Raw genomic sequence first — 23041 nt, 5'->3', positions numbered from 1 at the left:
TAATGAGCGCTTCCAATATATTAAAAACCCTTACTTTCAACTTTTTTTTTAAAAAAAAAATCTGTTTGGAATAACATACTCTAAGATGTATCAAGATCTTCATGTGAGTGTTTCAAGTTTGAGGAAACAATGCGATTTGTTCCAGTACTTTATATTTGTTTTATGAATATAATTTTACTGTTTGTATGCTGTTCATAAGATCACGGTATCATTTTCTTAATGTTGGTGGCTTAGACATTTTTGCAAATAATAAATAAATAAAGATAACTGGGGTTCTGGGGCAGGAGAAGAGAGAGACAAGGAAGCATTTGCAGCTGCTTCACAGGCAGCAGCATTTGGGCTGGCCTCCAACTTAGGTTTGAGCCCTGATTTTCCTGGACTGACCCCAGTGCACCATGTTCACTACCATACTGGCTTTCAGTGTACAGTGGTACCTCAGGTTACATACGCTTCAGGTTACATACGCTTCAGGTTACAGACTCTGCTAAGCCGGAAATAGTGCTTCAGGTTAAGAACTTTGCTTCAGGTTGAGAACAGAAATCGTGCTCCGGCGGCGCGGCGGCAGCGGGAGGCCCCATTAGCTAAAGTGGTGCTTCAGGTTAAGAACAGTTTCAGGTTAAGTACAGACCTTCGGAACGTACTTAACCTGAGGTACCACTGTATAGAGAATCATAATAAAAGGTAAAGGGACCCCTGACCATTAGGTCCAGTCGCGGATGACTCTGGGGTTGTGGCGCTCATCTCGCTTTACTTGTCGAGGGAGCCGGCGTACAGCTTCCGGGTCCTGTGGCCAGCATGACTAAGCTGCTTCTGGCGAATCAGAGCAGCGCATGGAAACGCCATTTACCTTCCCGCTGGAGCGGTACCTATTTATCTACTTGCACTTTGATGTGCTTTTGAACTGCTAGGTTGGCAGGAGCAGGGACCGAGCAACGGGAGCTCACCCCCTCGTGGGGACTCGAACCGCCGACCTTCTGATCGGCAAGTCCTACTTTGGTGCAAAACATTTAAAATCTCAAGTATATGAACTCTGTATATAAACTTAAACTGAAAGGTAGCAATTTTAATTTTTTGCTGTAAGAGCACCATCTGAAACCATTTTTGTCATCTGTATTAATGAAGTGCACAGAATTGACACCCATATAATGACTTTCTCTTTCATGCTTTCATTTGTGAGGAAAACGGGAGGAGGGGAAATGCAGTTGAAATGGATGTCATCTTACTGATATTGCTGAAAGTCTAAAAATGATATTCTGACTAGTGTGTGAGAAAGTGGCCCTTCAATACTGCAGAGGATTTTCATTCATCTTTTTGACTGAGATATTGGCTTTGGTGTGTCTGCATTGTTTTAAATCAACGGCTGTTCCTCAGTTCTGTTGCAACCAGCAAAATAATGAAATGTGATTTCTAATGTGCAGTAAGGAAGCAAGGGTATCTTCTATTTTTCAGTTTTCCTTGATATGTCCTTTAAACAAACTTTTTGAACTTGAAAACCTGATGGTAAAATCACATTGAGATCAATTTCAGTGCCTTTGCTGTCAACATGAAAGTCAACTAGATTTCACTTGTGTGTAAAGCTGTCCAACTAGATAGTTTTAAAGCAGCATTATGTTCAGTAGAAATTACTGGTAGAAACAGATTTGTGAAGCAGGAAGGCAGCTTGGAGTAAATAAAATAATTGATTCCAAGAAACGGAAAGAGTAAGAGTAGCAAAACAAGAAGTGTTAAATTTTAGGGGAAAGACATTTTTTTGACACCTTTGAAAATTAAGAACCAGGTACTGTTGGGAAGAGTTACTGAATAGGGATTCAGAAGGGGATGGAGTTGGATGAATTTAAAATTGCTTGCAAGTAGCTCAGTGGTTGACTACATGCTTTGCAAGTAGAAGGTCCCCGGTGTCAGTTCCTGGCATCTCTAGCTAAAAAGGCCAGGAAGCACGTGATGGAAAAGATACCCCTCTGTTTGAGGTCACATGGAGAAATGCTGCCAATCAGAAAACATAAACATAAGGCAGATTCCTAGGTTCCAAATGTAAGGACTTACAAGTTTCACAAGCTGGACAGGGAAATAGAAATCTGCCTTGAGTGTGAGAGGGGAAGTACAGAGCCCTACCACCACCAGCTCCTCTCCCTTATTCTTCCAGCCACTGAATATATCTCTCACCTGCCCATACCACCTCTTGCCTCCGGAAAGCTGCTTTGCATTGTAGACCAGGGCAATCCAGACACAGTGGGAGACATTGTCCGGAGCAGGGGTAGGAAATTGGATCTATCCAGCAGGCAGGGGCCAGATATCCCATGACCCCCACAAGCCACTTAGGTTTCTGGGGCTGCCCACCTGTCAAGCATCTGACATCACCAAGATGCAGGATAACGCACTTGCTTTGCTGGCATGTTTTGATTTCCAGGACATGCCTCTCCATGGGGCTTGCTGTAAGCACCAGCCAGCCTTGTGCAAGAAAAGTAAAAATATTTTTTCAGGTGTTGATCTGCTTGTGTAAGAGAAGACATCTTAAGTTCTATGGAACTTGCCTAATCATAGTACCACGTCAACTATTGCACTAACTCTTGTGAAACAAGTAGTGGCTGTTTTCCACTATTGTTTATTGGGAGCCAGCCCTGTGTAGTTGATACACCATTGTGCAAGACAAGTATCATTGTTTTGTTTCAGTAGGAAGAAGCTGTTGGCAGACATTCTACTAATGTGCAGATTAGTTGGCAAACCTAGGCTTCAACAGTCATAGTAGGACTTAAACTAGTAATAAAGAAAATTTGCATAATGAATCCTCATCAATGCAATATTTAATTAACACCTGGATAAAAGCTCCCTTCATTTTATTGTGTTAGAGCTTTGCCCTAAATACATTTACAGTATATATATAAATATTTTTAATTCACAGTCCTTTTGACTGAAACCTATTGTTTTTCCTAACACCAGCAGGGTTCTGTTTTTTTTCCAGCTTCCTATCATGTATTTGAGTATAACATTCCTGAAATCTAAATGCTTCCATTTAAAATGGGTGATGTCAGTGTTACCATGGCAATTGAAAATCGCACGGATCCAATTTATACAATCTATACACCTTTTCCCTTTCTGGCAGATTTTCAGAGCAGCAGTAACGCTTCTTGCATTCATGTAGAAGGTGTATCTTGAATTGCGATTGCGTTAGTGTTATTATGGGAGAAACGAATGTTCAGTGGGTGAAGGCAAGGGAGAAGCGTATCATCTTACGAAAGACGGTGAATGGAAAACTAGTTGCACAACCGTAGTAATAAATAGAGCCCAAATACGCAAGCATGTGTTAACAGGACTTTATATAACAGAAGGTGGGATTTTTTTTTAATTTAATTTTTTTTTTTTGCTTTTCTCCACTATACTTTGAGATGGCATTCTTAGGCAAAGTATACGTTTTTATGTCGGTTTTTGTGTGTGGCCCTGCTGCCATTTTCCTAAAAGCCACCCCCATAACTGGAAACTGAAGAAAGAGAGAAAAGTTGTAGTCAGCTTCGTGCCTCAGCGTCCTAGCCAGCAGTGCACATTCTGGAGCAAGCCAAGCCTGTACTAAAGGGAAGGACTCCACTTGAACCGGGATGGAAACCGACTGTTGGCGCTGAAAACAGAAAAGGTGGCAGAGCAGCTGTTAAACCGAAGGGAGGGGGTAAAACTGGCAAGAGCTGAGGAGGCGCCATTCGGAATGAATCTCACCCCCGGGGATGAATTTTAAATGCGGGTGGCATAGAACTAGGCTTGTGAGTGCAGGAGCACAGTATAGCAATTCAGAGAGGCCAAAGCACCACACTTGAAGAGAGAGGGTGGTCTTCAAGTGTTTATATGCTACTGCCTCTGAGCCCAGGTGAGTGAACTGGACTGCTTGGTATTAGAGGCTGGCACTGGTAGAATAGAGATGATGGATACTTGGTGGAACAGAGAGAACCAATGGGACATACTGTAGTTATCTCTGGATATAAACTCTGTAGGAGAAACAGAGAAGGACGTGCCAGAGCTGGTGTCGTTCTGGATGTCCCAGGGAGCATTGAATCCAGCAAGCAAGGAAACCCAAAAGGGGCAGAATTCTGATAATCAAAAGATAGCTGAGAGATAGCAGGCCTGCTGCTTAAGACGAAGAGATTTCTGCTTCAGCGTTGTAGATGGGGATCACATCGTTCAAATAACATGCCTTTCTTAAAAGACCCCCTTTGGCATGTAACTGCGGTTGTAGGGTACGTACTAATAAACTTAAGTGCTCTATGCGGCTGCCATCTTGTTTAATAAAAATGGCTTCAATTAATCATATATGTCAGACCAGGTAGTTTGGATGCCAGGAAAATCTGACTGGCATGTATGGTTACACTTCCATGGGAAGCTTATGTAAGTTCCTTGCCTGTGGTCATCTTCACCATCATGTTTTAATGGGGCCTCACAGTGTTATGGATCAGTTTTTCCAGTTTCATAAGAAGTTGCTTAAAAAGGGCACATTGCTGGGGCACGATCATTTTGCTTTTGTTCACTTTCTCACTTGCCTTTTGATTTTAAACAAGATTAGATGAGTTCTCCTATAGTGGTGTACTGCAGGAGAGTGCAGAACTGGGGATGGTAACAATAGCTTTTATTTCTGAATTTTATTTCAAAATTGAGAATAGTAGAACATATATATTAATAAGCACTTGTTATAATGAATAGGAATGAGGAAGTGATACTGGATTGTGGGAAACTTTATGGCCACACTTCTGTAGTCAGTATGTCAAAAATTATGGGAGGAATTCAACGTCACACTGTTAGAACCAACTACCCTATCCCTCCTCATTTGCTGTTCAGAATGTTCTCTTGCAACCCCTACTCCAGCCAATTTAATGCAGAATTGAAGTACTCCAGTTGCGTATGGACCTTGCCACATGCTGTATATCATATTCCATACGGATGTTGCCTAAATAATCAAACAGCATGATAACATAAGAATACAGTGGTACCTTGGAAGTCGAACGGAGTCCATTCTGGAAGTCTGTTCGACTTCCAACGTTTGGGAACCAAGGTGCGGCTTCTGATTGGCTGCAGGAAGCTCCTGCAGCCAGTCGGAAGCTGTGGAAGTCGCATCGGTCATTCGTGTTCCAAAGAACGTTCGCAAACCGGAACACTCACTTCCGGTTTTTGATCATTCAGGAGCCAAAGTGTTTGACTCCCAAGGCGTTTGAAAACCAAGATAAGGCTGTAATGTGCCTCTTCTTTATGCATTTTTTGTTCTTGTCAACTTTTTTCATATGTGTACCCTGCCCTTCCACCCAACAAGGCAGTGTTACCTGTGATCACCCACAACAAGCCTGAGAGATTGGGCTGAGAGTTGGTGATTTGCTCAAGGTCATCAAGGAAACTTCATAGCCAAGAAGGAATCCCTGATCAAAGTCCATCTTTGTCCACATTGACTAAATCTTCCTTTTGTTTCAGTTTTCAGACAAAACGGATAGAGAGTACTACACTCTGGATGATATGTTTGTTTCCAAAGCGGCAACGGGCGAGCAAAGCGGCGAGGAAGAGGGAAGGCAAAGGAAACAAGCAATCCGTGAGCATCAGCATCTTGCTGCACGCATGGAGAAGTGCCCTTACTGCTTTGGTAGCCCCGAACTTCCAAAACACCTGATTATTGCAATTGGTAACAAGGTAAGGAAGCAGCACAGCCTGTTCTGCGATGCAAATGGGAAGAAATAAAAGAGGGCTGTTTTCCATTCCATGGTTTTATGAGATTAAAAGTGAGATTGCTTCTTGTGACATGAGTTATTGTCTTTGAATGTTCCCGGCCCTTCCAATTAGGAGGAAAGAGCCACTTCCTCAAGGGTGCGACTAAAATGATACGACTCTTGTCTTGAATGATCAAGTTAATCTTCTTCAGTACTTCAGATTTGCAGGTGACCTTGCTGCAATGATATGCAAGAGCTGAATATTTAGGTTGCATAAGGTGGGTAAATAATTTGGAGGCCAAATCATGGTAAGAGAAAAAGGGTCATAGAGGGGAAGTTGAAATTAGAAGCCAGAAAACATAATAAGTTCCACAAAGGCAAAGCAAAGTCATCCGGATTTCAGCAGCACTACAGACAGCAGTCACTGCCTTTTAAAATAAATTTTGGGTTAGTTGCAAAGAGCATATGGAAGTTTTTACTTGAGACCAACTTGCTGCAGCCCAGATGACATTGAACTACAGCTCCCATCATCATGACAATTGGCTGTGTTGACTGAGGCTGATGGGAGTTGTAGCCCAAAAATGTTAGGAGGACTCTCTGTTCCTGTTTTAGACTTTGCCCCACCCACCTCAAAAAACTTGCTAGAAGTATGTGTTTACTTCAACATCGTCATAGTTCAACAAGAATCCTATTTCCTCAAGTTTATTGCCCTCCAAAAGTATTCTGACTTTCACCCATCTAGACTCTCTGGATGCCCAAACATTACGCTAAAATACATGCACAATTCAACAAAATGTAGATAAAAATAACCAGAAACAGACCACAGGATGCATGCTTAGCTCTGACTTCAGTAATGACTGGGCTAAAACTTAAAACACAAGAAAATGAACAGTCTATATTCTGCTAATTCGGGCTCTTTAGCTTCCTCTTAGATATTCACATATCCATTATCCTTCACCATGTATCCCACAATATTCCCTCACTCATCTTCCTCTCCCCATCACTCCAGTTTATAAATAGGTTACATTTTGATGTCCATGTTTCGTAATGTTGCAAAACTGTAATCGTTTTTTTTAAGTCAGCCAAATGCTTCCTTAAGCAAATGGCCATATGATCTCTTTAGACCGAGTTTATTTCAGCAGGAACAGCCATCAGCCTTACCTCTAAATGCAGAGGTTTTAGAGCCTTGATGACTTCAAAACCTAGGAGGGAACATATGAGAGGAGACGCATCTTGTACAGAAACCCCTTTATTTGTTAGGTGTACCGACTGTTGTTCTTGTGCCTGGTTTCTGACTCAGGGTTTTAAAGAGTAATGGGGAACTAATCTGTACCCAATGTTGGGATATATGTGGCTGACTAAGGGTGCATTCCCGGCCACTGCTCTGCAAGGCTTCCTGGGGTGGGAGGGCCGCCATCACATCTGCAACCTTGCTGAGCAAGTTGGCTGGGTGGAAGGGGGCAGGCAGATTTCTGCACCAGCCTGGGGCCAGCATAGTGACTGGGACTGAATTGGGCTGACTCAGCCCCACCTGCTCCTGTTAGGGGGCTTTCTGGTGGCTTCTGACAGCAGGGAACCTGCACATTCAGTGGGTTGAAGGGATAGCTCTGCCTGTGGAGTGATACTGGACTCACTCTGCAGGTGGAGGTCAGCAGGGCTACCCAATCCAACCCTGTTCCCCCCTGCCCCACAAAGGGAGTTTGGATTGTTCCATAGGTATTTTCATGGAAACAAACACGCAGAGACAGGCAAGCAAACAGGCAAGGAACTTTTGTATGCAGTGCATGGTCTCGAAGGGCAAGGTTTTGGAGTTGGTAGACTCAACGGAGGAACTGAAATGTGTAAAATATGATTAGTGTTCTGCATTGCTCTGTGCAGTGTATGTCAGAAAGAGATTCGTCTTCACAGGAATATCTCTGTTCAGCAGAGAGATCTGGGCATTCTCCCAGTGCCTTAAGATGAGGGTGATGAACCTCCAAGGGCCACATTGCATTGCCACAAAACCTCTGAGGGGTGCATGTCATGCTCAGAACACAACATAGGAAATTTCCCTGTGCTTATTAATTTTATGTTCTTGGAACTACCTACAGTAACTATATACTTTGCCCTGGTTCAGAGTATATACAGTGGTACCTCGGGTTAAGTACTTAATTCATTCCGGAGGTCCGTTCTTAACCTGAAACTGTTCTTAACCTGAAGCACCACTTTAGCTAATGGGGCCTCCTGCTGCTGCCTTGCCGCCGGAGCACGATTCCTGTTCTCATCCTGAAGCAAAGTTCTTAACCTGAGGTACTATTTCTGGGTCAGCGGAGTTTGTAACCTGAAGCGTCTGTAACCTGAAGCGTATGTAACCCAAGGTACCACTGTAGTTAAATAATGGCCTCATGCTCCCCCCCCCCCCATTTCTCTACTTCTCTAATACAGTTGTGTGGAGGAGATACGAACCTTAAATATTTCAATTAACCTCAGTTATAAACTGGGTTAATCTTAACCAGGCATAGGCAAACTCTGGCCCTTAAGAGGTTTGGGACTACAGTTCCCATCATCCCTGACCACTGGTCCTGTTAGCTAGGCATGATGGGAATTGTAGTCCCAAACTTCTAGAGGGCCGGAGTTTGCCTATGCCTGATGAACTATGGGTTAGTTGAAGCAATCCTGCTTCATAAATTTTGCTTTGAAGTTGACTTTTCCCCCAAATCAACTATAGTTAAGCCTAAACACAGTTTGTCCTGGTTCAGATATAATACTTGGCTGCAGTTAGTCTAAAACAAAAGTGCACCTTTCTGACCTGCTATGCCAGAGGACAAGGGAAGGGAGGATCACACAGAGACAAGGCTCATTGCACTCCTTCCTAAGATGTGGTTTATTGCTTTGTCCAAATGAGGAAAAAGACAAGTATAACCACTCATAGGAGAAGCATACACTGACTCAGGGTTGCATGAAATTGTGTTTGCGATTTTCTGTATGTGGTATAACGTCTTAGGTGGCATCTCTTTGATAATATCTGACATAGCATTCACTTTCTTTAAATTCCCTGCATCATAGAATAAAAGTGTTTCTACAGTATGTTTTAGCATATAATTGCCATAACAAAAGATTTTTATTTTTTTTTGTACAGCAGAATAGACTAAGACCAAATACTGTCAGTGAGGATAAAGGCTTAAGCATTGAAGTGAGCTGTCTTAACAAATTGAGTTGCCTTGAATTTCTTGTATGAAATGCTGCTGGAGAATGATTATTTCGAGAGGCTTGCGTTGATTATGATGATTTTTCAGTAACAAACTTAGAGAGAATAAAAGGCTTGCTCTGGAGGGCTTGCGATCTGTAAATCAGTAAAGAGACCAGAGCAGCAGGGAGCATAAAAGAGAGTAATATGTGATTATTTCAGTCACGTATACTGAGGTTTATAAATAGCATTGTTGGATCCATAAGAGAATATTCCAGAATCTACCATGGGCAATACATTTATGAGGACCAACCAAAACGTCACCCAAAAGTGGCGTGCCCTTCAGTTCTCTGGAGTTCTTAACCGTGGAAATTGTTAAACAAGGGTGGGGCTGGGGAGGCAACGGAGGGAGAGTACAAAAATTAGGCTGAATTTGTAGCCATGAATTTGTTAGGTTGTAGACTCTGTTCCAAAGTGGAAATTGCAGGAATAAGTCTCTACTAGGTGTTACAGGCATCAGGTTGCACACTGATTCTGCAATAAAGAAGAAATGGCTACTGTTTTTTAAGAGCACAAAATCTACCTTGTAACCCAGATCTGGCTTAGGTAGTGCAGGGTGTGGGACTAGGGGATTTTTGCCAGAGGCTTTGTGGGGGGGAAAATGGGGTTTAAAGTAAAAATCTTTCCCATTCTGCATCTGTACTGGAATTATTTTCAGGTGTTTCACATGTTGTATCTTACACACATTTGCCTCTCTGGGCTTCTTCAGGAGGGCGGGCGGAACATAAAATAAATAAATAGAAGCTTAAACCATCTTGTATTCCACCCCCCCTCTCTCTAGGTCTACCTGTCATTGCCAAACTACCAATCTCTTACTGAAGGCCATTGCTTGATAGTTCCTATGCAGCATCACATTGCAGCCACTCTTCTAGATGAAGACATCTGGGAAGAAATCCAGGTGGGCAAAGTCTTAGGCTTGACGTGACTTGTTGTGTGGATTCATATCTAAACACTGTCGATATGAACCAGCCAAACTTGGCACTTGTAGTCCTCTTAATTTCAATGGGAAACATTTAAGCATCTGTTTGCTCCTTCATTGTAACTGGTGGGAATTGGTGTTTTCTTTTTGGTGGCATTGTCCCTTTTGCTGTGAGAAGGGCAGGCTGCCGCTTGGGGGTGGGTGGAGAGGGGACCGTTATATGCAGCGTGCTCCTTGCAGCCGAGATATGGTAGATGTATTCAGAGATGAGTTGCCTTCTCCATCATCTGTTGGAATAATACACAAGGGGCTTCTGAGTGCTTTATTTGAAGACTTTGAATAGATGGTTTTTTTAAAAAAACCTGAAATCATTAAGAGAGTTATGGGAAGTTCATAGCCAACACTTAACTTTCTACAACTGAGACTTTTTCTTCCGTCTACAAGTCAGCATTCTGAATAAATGTTGTGAAGTATAAAAATAACACAAAGTGGGTGTATAAAGGTTAGCGACATTTAACATGTCAGTTTATCCGACCCAAATAACCTGATTTGAAAGTAGAGAAACTTCAATACAGTGGTATCTCGGGTTAAGTACTTAATTTGTTCTGGAGGTCCATACTTAACCTGAAACGGTTCTTAACCTGAAGCACCACTTTAGCTAATGGGGCCTCCTGCTGCCACCACGCTGCCAGAGCCCGATTTCTGTTCTCATCCTGAAGCAAAGTTCTTAACCTGAAGCACTATTTCTGGGTTAGCGGAGTCTGTAACCCGAAGCGTATGTAACCTGAAGCATATGTAACCCGAGGTACCACTGTACTGTTTGTTTGAATGAGTGTAATATTTGCACATCTTTGCCAAGCACCGGCCACATTAAATGTCTAGTAAATCTGCAAATTGGCATAAAATAATATGGGGCCAGTTTATATTGAACAAGCTTGTGTACTTCGGACATAGAACAATCTCGAAGTGGGTCAAGTTGGGATGTGTCTGTGATGGTTTGGTCAGGTTAGACACCAAGCAAAAAAGAAAGAGGTTTGCATTTTCCAGAGTTCTCATGCTGGTTCGCATACCTGGTGCGAGTCTCTCTCACTGATCAGTCTAAAGTTGAGGTTAGTAAATTCAGACTACAATTTTGTCCTTGGTGCATCGAGAGTCTCTTTAATATACTACATGGAGATTTCTGGAGTCAAGCATACTTAAAACAACAGTAAGCTGAGCTCCTTGGTAACAATTTATTCTCAAACCAGACATTAATGTTATTAAACTGAAAGCACATGGACAGTTTACATTTGAGGATAATGTTTATTTGGGAGGATTAATTGAGTGAGCAAGAGGTCATTCAAGTTTCTAGGATTTGGTCTCATGTAGGAGGCAAATGAAATTCAACCAAGAGCTAAATATAAACTCTTGGAATATCAATATAATGGGAAAGTGTAATTAAATATGCCTGGGAAATTCTGCAAAAATCCTTAGAAGATACCTTTATTCCACAAAGAGCATGTCTCCAGAGTAGCTTGGCTAATTATGGACCCACTAAATAAATAAAAGTCTTAATAGAGCTTTTATAATCACTGAGAAGATTCAGAGCTCTTTTAAATTTGTTTTCTGTTAACAAAATCTCTTTCATGCTCCCTTTCCCTTGCAACATGTTGAGGCATTTGTCATATCACATCTGTTTCTGCTCTCTATCCTTAAGACTGGTAGTGCATGGCTTAATTATTCCAGTTCAGGCTAAAAATGTATAGGAATAAGTATGAAAAACAAGCAAACAAAAAATCATGCACTAAGTTTCAGTCACCCTCAATATTCCAGTAATACTCTGTAAATACCAAGTTAACAGTGTTGATAGCAAGCCTAGACTGGCAAGGACCTCTTAAAACAAGCATAGTAAGTTTTGTTTTGTTTCTGAATTGCGTGAACATTATCTACCATGCCCATTCTAAGAACTATAGGGAGCCATTATGTTGTCTAATAGATTTAAATTAGTCTGGTTACATCAGAAGTGTACGTGGGATTTTTTTTTACCTTATATTATACAATTTGTGTATTTCTTACAGCCAGCCAGCCAAAAATACAAAATGCAGAATCGCACCCTCAATAAAAACCAGTCAAAATAAAATAAAACAAAACGATATGCTAAGAACTGACAACCATAAGAAGTCTTAAAGATAGGTTTTCAAATTTTCACCATCTGTGAAGATGTTTGTTCTGCCAAAAATACTAAAGAGGCTCTCTAAAGACAAACCTGGAAACAGTCTCATAAGAGGATGATTTATATATTATTTGATCCCCCTGATAAAAAAACTTAAGGTAAAATAACACATGAAGGTGATTGATTACAGGGGCAACACCTGTTTTTAAAAGGAACACTGGCAAATCTGCCATTCAAATGCTGATCAATAAGATAGCTCTTCTTTGCTTAGGTATTGATTTTATAAAAAGCAAACAGAGTTTAGGGGCAGACAGATGCAGACCCTGAGGCCATGGGCCCTGTAATCCCCCAGGCTAGCACATGTAGCTCTCATACATCTTAAATGGCTTTAAAAGGTTGTTAGATAAATTGATGGGGAAGAAGTCTACCAATGGTTGGTAGCCATTGCATCCAGTATTAGAGGCAATATGAACGCCAAATGCTGGTGGTCATAAGCAGGAGAGTGATGGCTCATGTCCTCCTTGCCGGCTTTCCATGGTCATCTAGTTGGTGACTGCATGGACATAATACTGATCTAGTAGATGGGCCTTTGGTCTGGTCCAGCAGGACTGTTCTTACGTTCTTAAGTCTGTATATTTTGTTTTCTGTTGTCTTATAAATTGAAAAGTAACATCACAGTTTCCCCACCATTAACTCTTTCTTACATGAGTCTTTCTTGCTCTGTGCGTGTATGTATGAAATGATTCCCTTGAAACGCCAAGGCTTATTGACTCGCCTAACACCAAACTACTATGGCCAGATAGAGGTCCAGATTTGATGAAGTGAGCATGCGTAAGGGCCGACCAGAGTTGTTGAGCTTTTTTTAGGATTTAACCCCAGGACATAACATATACTGCTACAGGGGCTGGATTAAATTGACCGGCTTGATTTTGGACACACCTGTACTATGGGATATAAAAACTCATGTTAATATCTTGACGTAAGCTCAGTTGATTGCTTAAAATGAGAGGCCGTTTTGCTTAGGATCAAGTGTATCTCCATAGGCCATGCTTGGCCCAAGCGTGCTGATCTCAAGGGAAATGGGAGGAATACAGGAAAATGGAAGATTGCAGCACCAATCCTGCTTGAGGACCTCTTACCTAGTTGTGAAAATGCACAGGGGTCTCTCAGCATCTTCCGGCTATCAAATTTTATCAAGATACGGCACTTCTATTTAAAAGAATATATGTAGCAAGTTGATTATGTATTGCACAGGAAAGGGGAGATGTTGTTTAGACCAACTAGAATTTGAAAAGCAAATTTAGGTTGTTTATCAAAAGCTTACAAGTTTAGAGACAACCACCTAGTAAGTTGCCTTATTGTTTTAATAAGACTGTTGGTCCATTTAGTTCAGTGCTGACTGGCAGTAGCTCTCCAGAGCTTCAGATGCCAGGTATTGAATCTAGAGCCCTGTGCACTCAAAGCAAGTGCTCTACCACTGATTTACTGCCTTCTTGAAGCTTTTTAAATTACCTTAGTAGCTGCAGTGGCGGCAGCGGCAAAAGAGCATTTCCGCATTTAATTTGCTTTGAGAATCTCCAAAATATCATTGGTAGAATGGGTGCTAGTGGAAGTGACAGGCAGTAATGTGTCAGCTGTTGAATTAATTCTTAGTTTCCACAACTAGAACAGGATAATGAACAGTTCTGCTTACTGATGCGTGATTCTTGAAAATGCTGGCCAGGGGGTTGTTTCAATTTAATTTGCATTTAAATGTCATGGCTTCTCGGACATCCTGGTGCCAATATTTTTGCTTGACAGCCGTTAGCCTGCCTTCACGGCCTTTGCTTGGCTGCTTCATAGCAATCTTGAGGCAGATGTGCTTTTTCGGGGAGAAATGTAAACTGTAAAGCAAAGTCAGAGATGGAAACTTCATGTGCCCTTCCTTCAGATATTCTCTAAATAAATTTTGCAGAGAACTTCCTTTGACCTCACAAGTGCTATGAACTTTGCCCCCACCCCAGCTATTGTTTTAAACATGCACCACTGCACGACAGAACCAAGTGCTATTTGGCAAGAGAGTTGGGAAATACCATTCTAGTTTGGGAAATGTTTCCATAACTTGACCCTGTGGCTCTGAAAGACCTAGTATCTCTAAAGTCTCATTTTTTAAATGATGCAAAAGCTCGACCCTAACAATAAATGTATATGCTATTCTACTGGAGTACCCAAGGGTCAGAAGCACAGGATTCCTAGCATGCCAGAAGATGACCACAAGCTAGTATTTCTGTGCCATTGAGGACCCCATTCTCCCATGTGCCATGGTGGTTTCTGGTACTGCATGAATGTGCTGGATAACTCATCCTCCGGTTGCCCATCCCCACTGAAGCAGGTGATATGAAAGATTTTTCTTCGAGACCCTGGAGGACTCTTACCAGTCAGAGTCACTTAGTATAAAGCACCATAATGTGTTCATTATAGTTTTTAGGGAGAGGGCTGTGCAACCATCTTCAATTGTCAAATGTGTGAATTAGGCAACAACTTTGATTTCTCCGGGAAAGAAGAGCATATTTCTTTTGATTTATGGATGTGTGCATTGGTGTGCATCATTTGGTCTTCTGATAAACGAATGCCATTGCTTTCACATGTTTTCCACGAATGTTTAGAACGACAAAACATCAAAAGCAAATATGCAGTTTTGTTTGGAAACGTAGCACAAGGGAGTTGATTTCCAGTGTGGCCCATGAAGATAATGAGGTTGTAAAATGAAATGTGAATTCTGTGATTTATGGCCCTGGCACATTTCAAATGCTCAGTCAGCTTAAGTTACGTCAGGCTTGTGGTTTCCAACTTGTTATAATTTCATATGAGCTCAATTTGAAATCAGTTCTTGGCACCTGCCTCCTCTTGCCAGATGCCGTCACACCATTTCAGGTTTGGGAACCAAAATCATCTCTCATTTATTGGAAATCTAGACTGTGATTTCTACCTTATCTGTTTGTTTTAAAACATGCCAGCTTCTAGGCACCACTCAAGATAGAAACTGATCTACTCCATGATCAGTTGTGACATTCTATCCTATAGAGGAAAATGAGTGAGTATACACACAGGTCAAGTCTGTTACAGTAACAGGTTGGGTAAACATCTGCACAATGGAGATGAGAGACCCAAGATTGCTTTTCTTTAAGGAAATATTAGTATCTGGCTTAAAGGTCAATCATCCCTGATGAAAATGTCACTTTTTGATAAATTGTGTAATTGGAAGGAAGAGTGGAAGGATGGTGGCATTTGGAGTCTAAGCAAGTCAAGGTATTAACTTTTGAGGAAATGAAACTCTGAGGCCTCCCATGGTTTCTGCCTCCATTTATGATGCCCTCCAATTTTTTGAACTTCATGCACCTTTCATTTGACAGAAAACAACACCTACAGTTGCCATTATGCATGTAGTATAAATATTTAAAATTGCTCATCATGTTCCAGTGTTGAGCTCATTTTATTTTGAATGCAATGTGACATTAACCTGTGAAAGTTTGACTTCTCAGTAATGCCAGATACTTAACCGCAGCTGTTGCCTAACATTTCTGTGATTGAAAACTATACGTATTTTTACTCTTCTTGCTCTACTCCCTCTCTTTTTTTACAGATATTCAGGAAAGCTTTGGTGAAGATGTTTGAAGCTCAAGAGTTGGATTGTGTCTTCCTTGAGACAAACTTAAATTTAAAGAAGCGATACCACATGGTATATGAATGCATCCCCCTCCCAAAGGAAGTGGGTGATATGGCTCCCATCTACTTCAAGGTATCTACAAACTTTCCAGTTTCCTCAGTTTTGCGTTTTGATCATACCACTTTTGTTTTTTTTAACTGAACTAAATTGGCAGTTTTGTTTTTTTAAACTGAACTAAAGTTGGCTGTGTGAAGCTCAAAAAAGCAAATAGATTCCCTGAAATACATCAGATTAATTTAACTCTCCTTCTTCAAGTGAAATTTATTACACTTCTTCAGGTTTCCCAAACTATTTGTTTCAGCAAAACTGGAAGTACAGAAAATAGGTTTATGAAGGAAACAGGTATTGTTGTATCAAATTACTCCTGCTGTGCACATTGGATAGCCCACTATGGCCCCCGAGTTGGCAGCATGAACAGGCCAGGGTTTTTTAAAAACCAGATTTTCTAACTGCACAAACTCGCTACCGAATACCCCACACTAAAAATAACGGAGCTGAGGGAGCCGAATGAACACAAAGCATGCTTTGCTCCTTGCTTATGCCCTGTCTCAGTGGCAGTTCCTCCGTGGGAGCCAGGAGCGAATTCATTCATGAATCTGCCTGAATTCAGTAACTGACAGGTGCAAAACCAGGCATACTTTTGAGGGTATTTATATGGATGTGATAAAGCATCTCCTGCCCAAAGATGAAGGAAAAGAAGTTCTGGTCAAAAAGACAAAGGTATTTTCATATGGTTTGGGCAGTTTGCTTTAAGTAACGGGGGCTGAGCACATTCTGCCTTTACATCGTTTGTGAACTTCAGGTGAAGGGTAGTTTATAAATTAAATTAATAATAACCATCTGTGTACATGCTGTCTCTGACACCGTCTGCCATTTTAAGTGCTTAATAAACACAGGCACTAAATGTGTCTAATTCGCCGCTGCCCCAAAGGCAAGGATAGAAGTTGCCAATGTAAGTGAACTGTTTGTGCTGGATGTGTAGTTACTTTGTGTGTTTGTGTGTGTGTCTTATTTTGTTTTTTTCAAATGGCTGAGGAGCTGTGCTGTTAACCTGACAAGATTGTTTTCAACAGGGCCATTTTGGATGCAGCTTCTGCTCACAGCAGTATATGGATATAATGGGGCTGGGCCTCAGTGTAATAGGTTTTCCCCTCAACAATTCAAGTGAGCAGTCAACATGTGATCTCCTTTGCTCTTCCGCTTGCAGCAGAACAAGGCAGGCAGAGAAGAGGGAAGGACCATGTCCGAGTAGTAGAGCAGGTGTTTTGCATCCAGAAGATCCCATGTTCAATCTTGGCATCTCCTGGAAATTGATCCTGTCTGGAATCCTGGAAAGCTGATATCAGTCAGTGTAGACAGTTTTGAGCTGGATATCGCAATAAGCTCACTCAATACAAGGCAGCTTCCATTATTTCACTGCATCTAGAGGAGTATAGGGCAGCACTCTTAACATACAAGCTCTGCTGAGTGTCTGAACATGGTTTAGACTTGGAACTATTTAGATAGCTTTTTGTGGCAGTAGCAACTTAAAATATATGTATGCTAGATTTTAATTAACATTGGCAACAAAAGCATGACCTTTACCTTTGGTTTTTCTTATGTACAAAAAAGAGCCAATATAACTTAATTAATTCCTGTGGCCTTTTTAATTTGGCAAACTGAAAATTCTCATTTCAAGGTAATTGTATAAGGCCCACGTTAGACTGCAGTTGTGAAGCTATAAAAAGTGAAAGGCACTGAATAAAATTAGTATAAAATCAGTCTTCATTATGCATTAATGCATGTAAATTGAATTCTACAAATTGGAGAAATGTCATGAAGTTAGTTTCTGGCATTATAAAATTAATATTCGTTCTTGAAATTACACAGTATTCTAACTGCTTTTTATTTATTTATTACAAATCAAGTTCTACTTTATGGCATATGGTGTCATTCTGAAAGTGTTTCATATGTTGTTGCAATATTTTTTCAGAAAGCCATAATGGAGTCTGATGAAGAATGGTCCATGAATAAAAAGCTGATTGATCTATCTTCAAAAGATGTTCGCAAGTCGGTATGTATTGAAGCTTGTCCCTTATAACACGTGGGCAGTTGTTGTTTTTTGTTCTCATTTTCAAAAAAAAAAATGGGCCAAGTTTTAAAAGATCCAGAACAGTAAAAGGAGAAAAGACAATTAAAGTACAGTTTATGTAAGACGTGAGGTTTCAGTTCACGAGTCAAATACCGTTGCAGTGGTGTTAATACAAAGATCTTCTGCTGGAGTTCTGAAAGTTAAAATAGATGAATTGACGCCAGTAACGCAAACCTTTTAAATATTACTCCTGGTTTTTCAAGGCACTAACTATCATGGCTGAGGGTTTCGAATGAATGTTTCGACTCAGGTATCAGAATGTCTAGGGCTGCAATCCTAAACACACTTGCAAGGGTATAAGCCCCGCTGATTCAGCAGGAATTACTTTGTAATAAGCATGTATAGGATCACACTGCATAGCCTGCCCTTATGTAATGATGGCTTATGGAAATGGTTGTCTTTGTTTGGTGTCAATGCAGTCTCCTTTCCAACCAACAAGATGGTTTATATCCTTCTCAAGGGCTGGGGCAAGAGGCAAAGCTCTGAAATCTATAGACTTCTTTTCACAAAGACGGCTGCTGAATATAGTTTGTCGTGCAGAAAGGCTGCTGGAAGTTGTAGTTCAGGCATAGGCAAACTCCGGCCCTCCAGATGTTTGGGACTACAATTCCCATCATCCTTAGCTAACAGGACCAGTGGTCAGGGATGATGGGAATCGTACTGTTTATCTTGCTGTTGCTCCCGGTTTTCTGCCTATTTCCTGGTCCTTATTCAGGGCATCTGATGGTTCATTGCCTCCCAAAATTAATCTCCACGTGTCCTTTTCAGTGACAGTGTGGACCGTATTCACATTTCAGAGTAAGTGGAAAGGTCATAAACACTTGATGCTTCCCCAGAGGGAATTCTAGTGTATAGAGTTTTATTTACCGCTACTCTTTTGTTTACATTTATCCTTTTTTTAATTGGACCTTTTCTCAGCAGAAGAAAACTGTGTGCGCTACGACGGCATATTTAAAATCCATAAAAAAGCATGAGGAATTATTAGTAAATTATTATTATTCCTGTTTAGGGCAGTTTTTAATGTTTGATGTTTTATTTTATCTTTAATATTTTGTTGGAAGCTGCCCAGAGTGGCTGGGGAAACCCAGCCAGATGGGCGGGGTATAAATAATAAAGTACAGTGGAACCTCTACCTGTGACCATAATCCATTCTGGAGGTGGAAACAGGTTGCTGGGAGAGGTGCCGTTGTGCACAGGCGCAGGCGGTGATTGCTCGCTTCTGCGCATGTGCGAACGGCGATCGCCACTCCTTTGCATGTGTGAACAGCTGCAAACCCATCAGTTAATTCTGGGTTTGCCGCGGATGTTGGGCGAAATGGACGCAAGCGGAGGTGGACGTAAGAAGAGGTTTGACTGTATTATTAGTAGTAGTAAAGGGACATTGTGTTTGTGTCCAGTTTGCACGTCGTGGTAAGCCAAACTATGGCTTATTGGGACAGCAAGACAAACTTGCTGTCTCCTGGGGAGGATCATGCAGCCGTTTTGCTTTTTCTTACTCCTTTTTACTCCAGCGCTCTGTGGCTTTGACCTAAGCCAAAGTGTGCCTTGGTGTGTTGTCCGAACGCGAGCTGTAGCCAAGGTTTGTAGTTAGTGAGGAGGGAACATAACCATGAGTTCATGACCCTGACATCTTATTGACATGTTTCTGTCCTTCATAGTTCAGTTCCTTGCAGTTCAGGGTTTAAGAATTGTGTGTGTATGTGTTGATTTTTGCTTCATCAGCCTCCAAGATATGTCTAAATGAGCTGGTTGTCAGTTTTTTAAGTATCAAAAGACAGCCCCATGATCTGTCTTTCTTTGCATGAAATAATGAATGGCCTCTCTGTCTTTTTAGGTTCCGAAAGGTTTGCCTTATTTCTCCGTAGACTTCGGCCTACAAGGGGGCTTTGCTCACGTCGTTGAAGATCATCGCAAGTTCCCCCTTTATTTTGGAAAGGTATTTATTATGTCACCTGTTCAAAGAGGCTGATGTGGGAGACCCTCCTGCACGCTCCATTCTGAGAAGCTCACTGCCTACATTAGCAAAGTTGAATATACATGGCAGTTTTATTACTGTGTGCTTTAGAGCATCCCAGGGACATGAAGAACGTTTGTTATCTCAGGGTTTGAGTTGTGTAATTAGCCATTCTATATGATGTTGAGATCTTACCATTCAAAGCGAGGGTTGTAATAAATGTTTGCCTGGAGGTAAAGGACTAATTTTTTTTAGCAGGATCAATATTGTGAGTGGAGAGAGAGAGAGAGAGAGAGAGAGACTCAATAATGGATTTAGGGAATAACTTAATCTTCTTTCCCCCCACAAACAGAATCTCTAATGCTGTGGGTAGATTTGCAGGGGATGTGGCTGTCAGTTCAAATCTCCTGTTCCCACTCCACCCCCGTAGTCCTTAAAGGAAGTAGTTTGCATAGAGCACATGTGGGTGAGTCACTTGTTAAAATGCAGAGCTGGAATAACCCCCCCATCAGTCCAATTGTACTTTGCAGTCCTTGTTTTGAACAGGTGTGAATTTCCAAGGTTAATTAAGAGCAGTAATATTCTTCTCTGTCTGTCCTGCTTTAAAAGGAAATAATTGGTGGCATGCTGGATTTGGAGCCCAGGCTGTGGAGAAAGGGACTGCGAGAAAACTTTGAGGACCAGAGGAAGAAGGTGTTGCATTTTGCTCAGAAGTGGAAACCGTACGATTTCACCAAAAGCAAAGAGTGAAGCTTTGACGATGCAATACCTGCCAATAGACCGTCAAGATCCATAAAACCAATCCATTTTATAGAAAGGCATGTGTTAAGGATGACAGGATGTTTTCTACATTCCTAGTGAACACTTTTTTTGGGGGGGGGGGAATATATTTTAAAAGAACGCAGTTCATACATTTAATTTGAGTTATTTACAAGGCAAATTGATTTCAACACAATGTCATTTATTTATATTTAATGCCTCATATTTTCTGCTGTGTGCTCTTTTTCTTAAAGCCCTTTTCATAATACCTTGTTTAAATCATGGCCTCTGGGAGGTGCTGTCAGATGCACACTGTGCACTTAAAAAGAAAATTGATTTATTGACATTTAAACGTCAAAGAGAGAAAATATCTCTAAAACTGGCTAAACAGCATTAAAGACTACTTAGGCAAATACCTTTCTCAACAGCCTTGTGAAAATGGAAATGCCAGTATTCTCCCAAAGAGAGAGTGACTAGGTAGAGAGAGAATTGAGCTTGGCAGGAATCTTGAGACAAGATGATTCACTATCCTGTTGAAGTCCAGCAAGTAACAGTTTTTCAGTGAAGCAACAAAATAAAGGTTTGGAACAAATGTAAACTGGAAAGGGTAAAGCATGACTTAGGTCATTTCTGCAGGAAGGGAATTTCTGCCTCGCAACTGGATTAATATTTCAAATGGCACAGTGGCATGGAGGAATCCCAAGAAAGCTACATAGATGGTCCAGAAATCTGTGTTTGATAGTATTCAGATAGTGGAAATTGAATAGGGGGCGTGGGTTGCGCTGTGGTCTAAACCACTGTGCCTCTTGGGGTTGCCGATTAGAAGGTCAGCAGTTCGAATTTGCGCAATGGGATGAGCTCCCACTTCTCTGTCCCAGCTTCTGCCAACCTAACAGTTCGAAAGCACACCAGTGCAAGTAGATAAATAGGTACCACTGTGACAGGAAGGTAAACAGTGTAGGATACTTTTGTCACATGGGCACACTGTATATTAGCTCTGCTCTCATGGTGGAAATGCATTTGCAGGTTATGTCAAAACAAGGATCTGAACCTGTTTTGTTTATGGTTTTGTCTATAACACATTCCCTTCCCTGTGCAGTAGAATGGCTTGTTCAGATTTGGGTGGTTAAAGGAAAGTACTTGTAAAGTTTACAGGAATTTAAGCTGGGTTGGGGACACTCCTTGGGGAAGTCACAACACTGCCAAAAACTGAATTACACTTGTGCTTAGAATACCTTGGTTATTCTTCTGCAAACCATGGTGGACTATAGCTATAGTTCACATGTGCACTGCACACAAGTTACTACTTCAAGATTCTTGGGATCCCAGAAAACTGGATCAGCTACTTTGAAAGTGCCCAGTCTCTAAATTCGTGCCATGGACTGGTTGGATGCAGAGGAATGGTGGGAGGAACCAGCTGGGAAACCACCAAGGGAGAGGTTGGCTGCACACAGGCAAAGTCTCTGCTTGGAAAAAGCCCTGGAGAGAGGGAACTTAGACGGCTGTGGGGAGGTGGGGACTTTCAGTCTTGGCAACTGATTCATGGGGCCAGACCTACCAGGGATGAACTGCTGTGCTCATTGGGCCTGACACTGCATCAAGTCTGTGAAGATGGTGATTTTGCTAATAAAGAGTTAACTCAAACTTTGAATGGTGTGATTTACTTCTGGCTTGCTCTTTGACAATGATGTGATCCATGTGATGATTTCTTTTTTCATGGAGAATAGTGCATGGAGCCAAGTACTGTATTCTAAATTGATGACTTGACGTTAGCCACCATGATGCCTTTGAGATGTTGTGAGCTACAACATCCATCATCCCTGACCATGGTGGCTGAGGCTGATGGGAATTCTAGTCCACCTGGAGGGCACCATGTGGACCATCCCTGTATTGTATGGAAGTCCCCATTACTTTGGAAGCTACAGCAGCAGGAGACCCAGCAGACAACATACCTATTCAGGAATCTGAACCTATGAAGAGTAGGCCTCTCCTGTCTTAAGCAGAGATAACCAATGCCTGCAGGTCTAACAGATTAATTACTAGACATTCCTTCACAGTCTGCCAGGGGAAAGTGAGGTTCAAAGGACAAGAAAGGAGATTTCAGCCTTTGGAGAAACTTCCTGATAGTGCAAGCTGCTCAACAGTGGAATATACTGGGGTGGGTTTGCCATAATAGATAAGGAGAAAGAAAAAGAAGGCACCTTTTATCATATGTGGTGGACGTGTCCTAAGGTTAAGGACTTCTGGGAAAAGATTTATAATGAGTTGAAAAAAATGTTGAAAAATACATTTGTTAAGAAACCAGAAGCCTTTTTACTTGGAATAATAGGATTGGAATTGCCCAAAAAAGATGTTAGATTATTTTTGTATGCCACTACAGCGACAAGACTGCTATTAGCAAAAAATTGGAAATACCAACGGTTGAAGAATGGCAGATGAAGATGGAGTTTTTGGAGCTGGCCGAACTGACTGGGAGAATCTGCGATCAGAAAGAAGAGGAGCACCAAGAAGACTGGAAGAAATTT

The 23041-nt window shown here is 41.5% G+C and overlaps 1 protein-coding gene across 1 annotated transcript in view; it reads left to right on the top strand.

The window, feature by feature from the left end:
* The window catches only part of CWF19L2 (CWF19 like cell cycle control factor 2), a 74529-nt gene extending 52369 nt beyond the window's left edge, over positions 1 to 22160 (top strand). Inside the window, exons 13-18 of the mRNA XM_081001891.1 lie at positions 5440 to 5652; positions 9677 to 9793; positions 15589 to 15744; positions 17645 to 17725; positions 19638 to 19739; positions 20367 to 22160. Coding sequence (XP_080858017.1) covers positions 5440 to 5652; positions 9677 to 9793; positions 15589 to 15744; positions 17645 to 17725; positions 19638 to 19739; positions 20367 to 20507 — 810 coding nt within the window. The 3' untranslated portion in view covers positions 20508 to 22160. The remainder of the gene's footprint in view (positions 1 to 5439; positions 5653 to 9676; positions 9794 to 15588; positions 15745 to 17644; positions 17726 to 19637; positions 19740 to 20366) is intronic.
* The last annotated feature ends 881 nt before the right edge of the window (positions 22161 to 23041 follow it).

Source organism: Podarcis pityusensis (assembly GCF_964106645.2).
Source record: "Podarcis pityusensis genome assembly, chromosome: 4".
NCBI lineage: Eukaryota > Metazoa > Chordata > Lepidosauria > Squamata > Lacertidae > Podarcis > Podarcis pityusensis.
The sequence above is the reverse complement of the archived record's forward strand: the minus strand, read 5'-3'. Positions and strand labels throughout refer to the sequence as shown.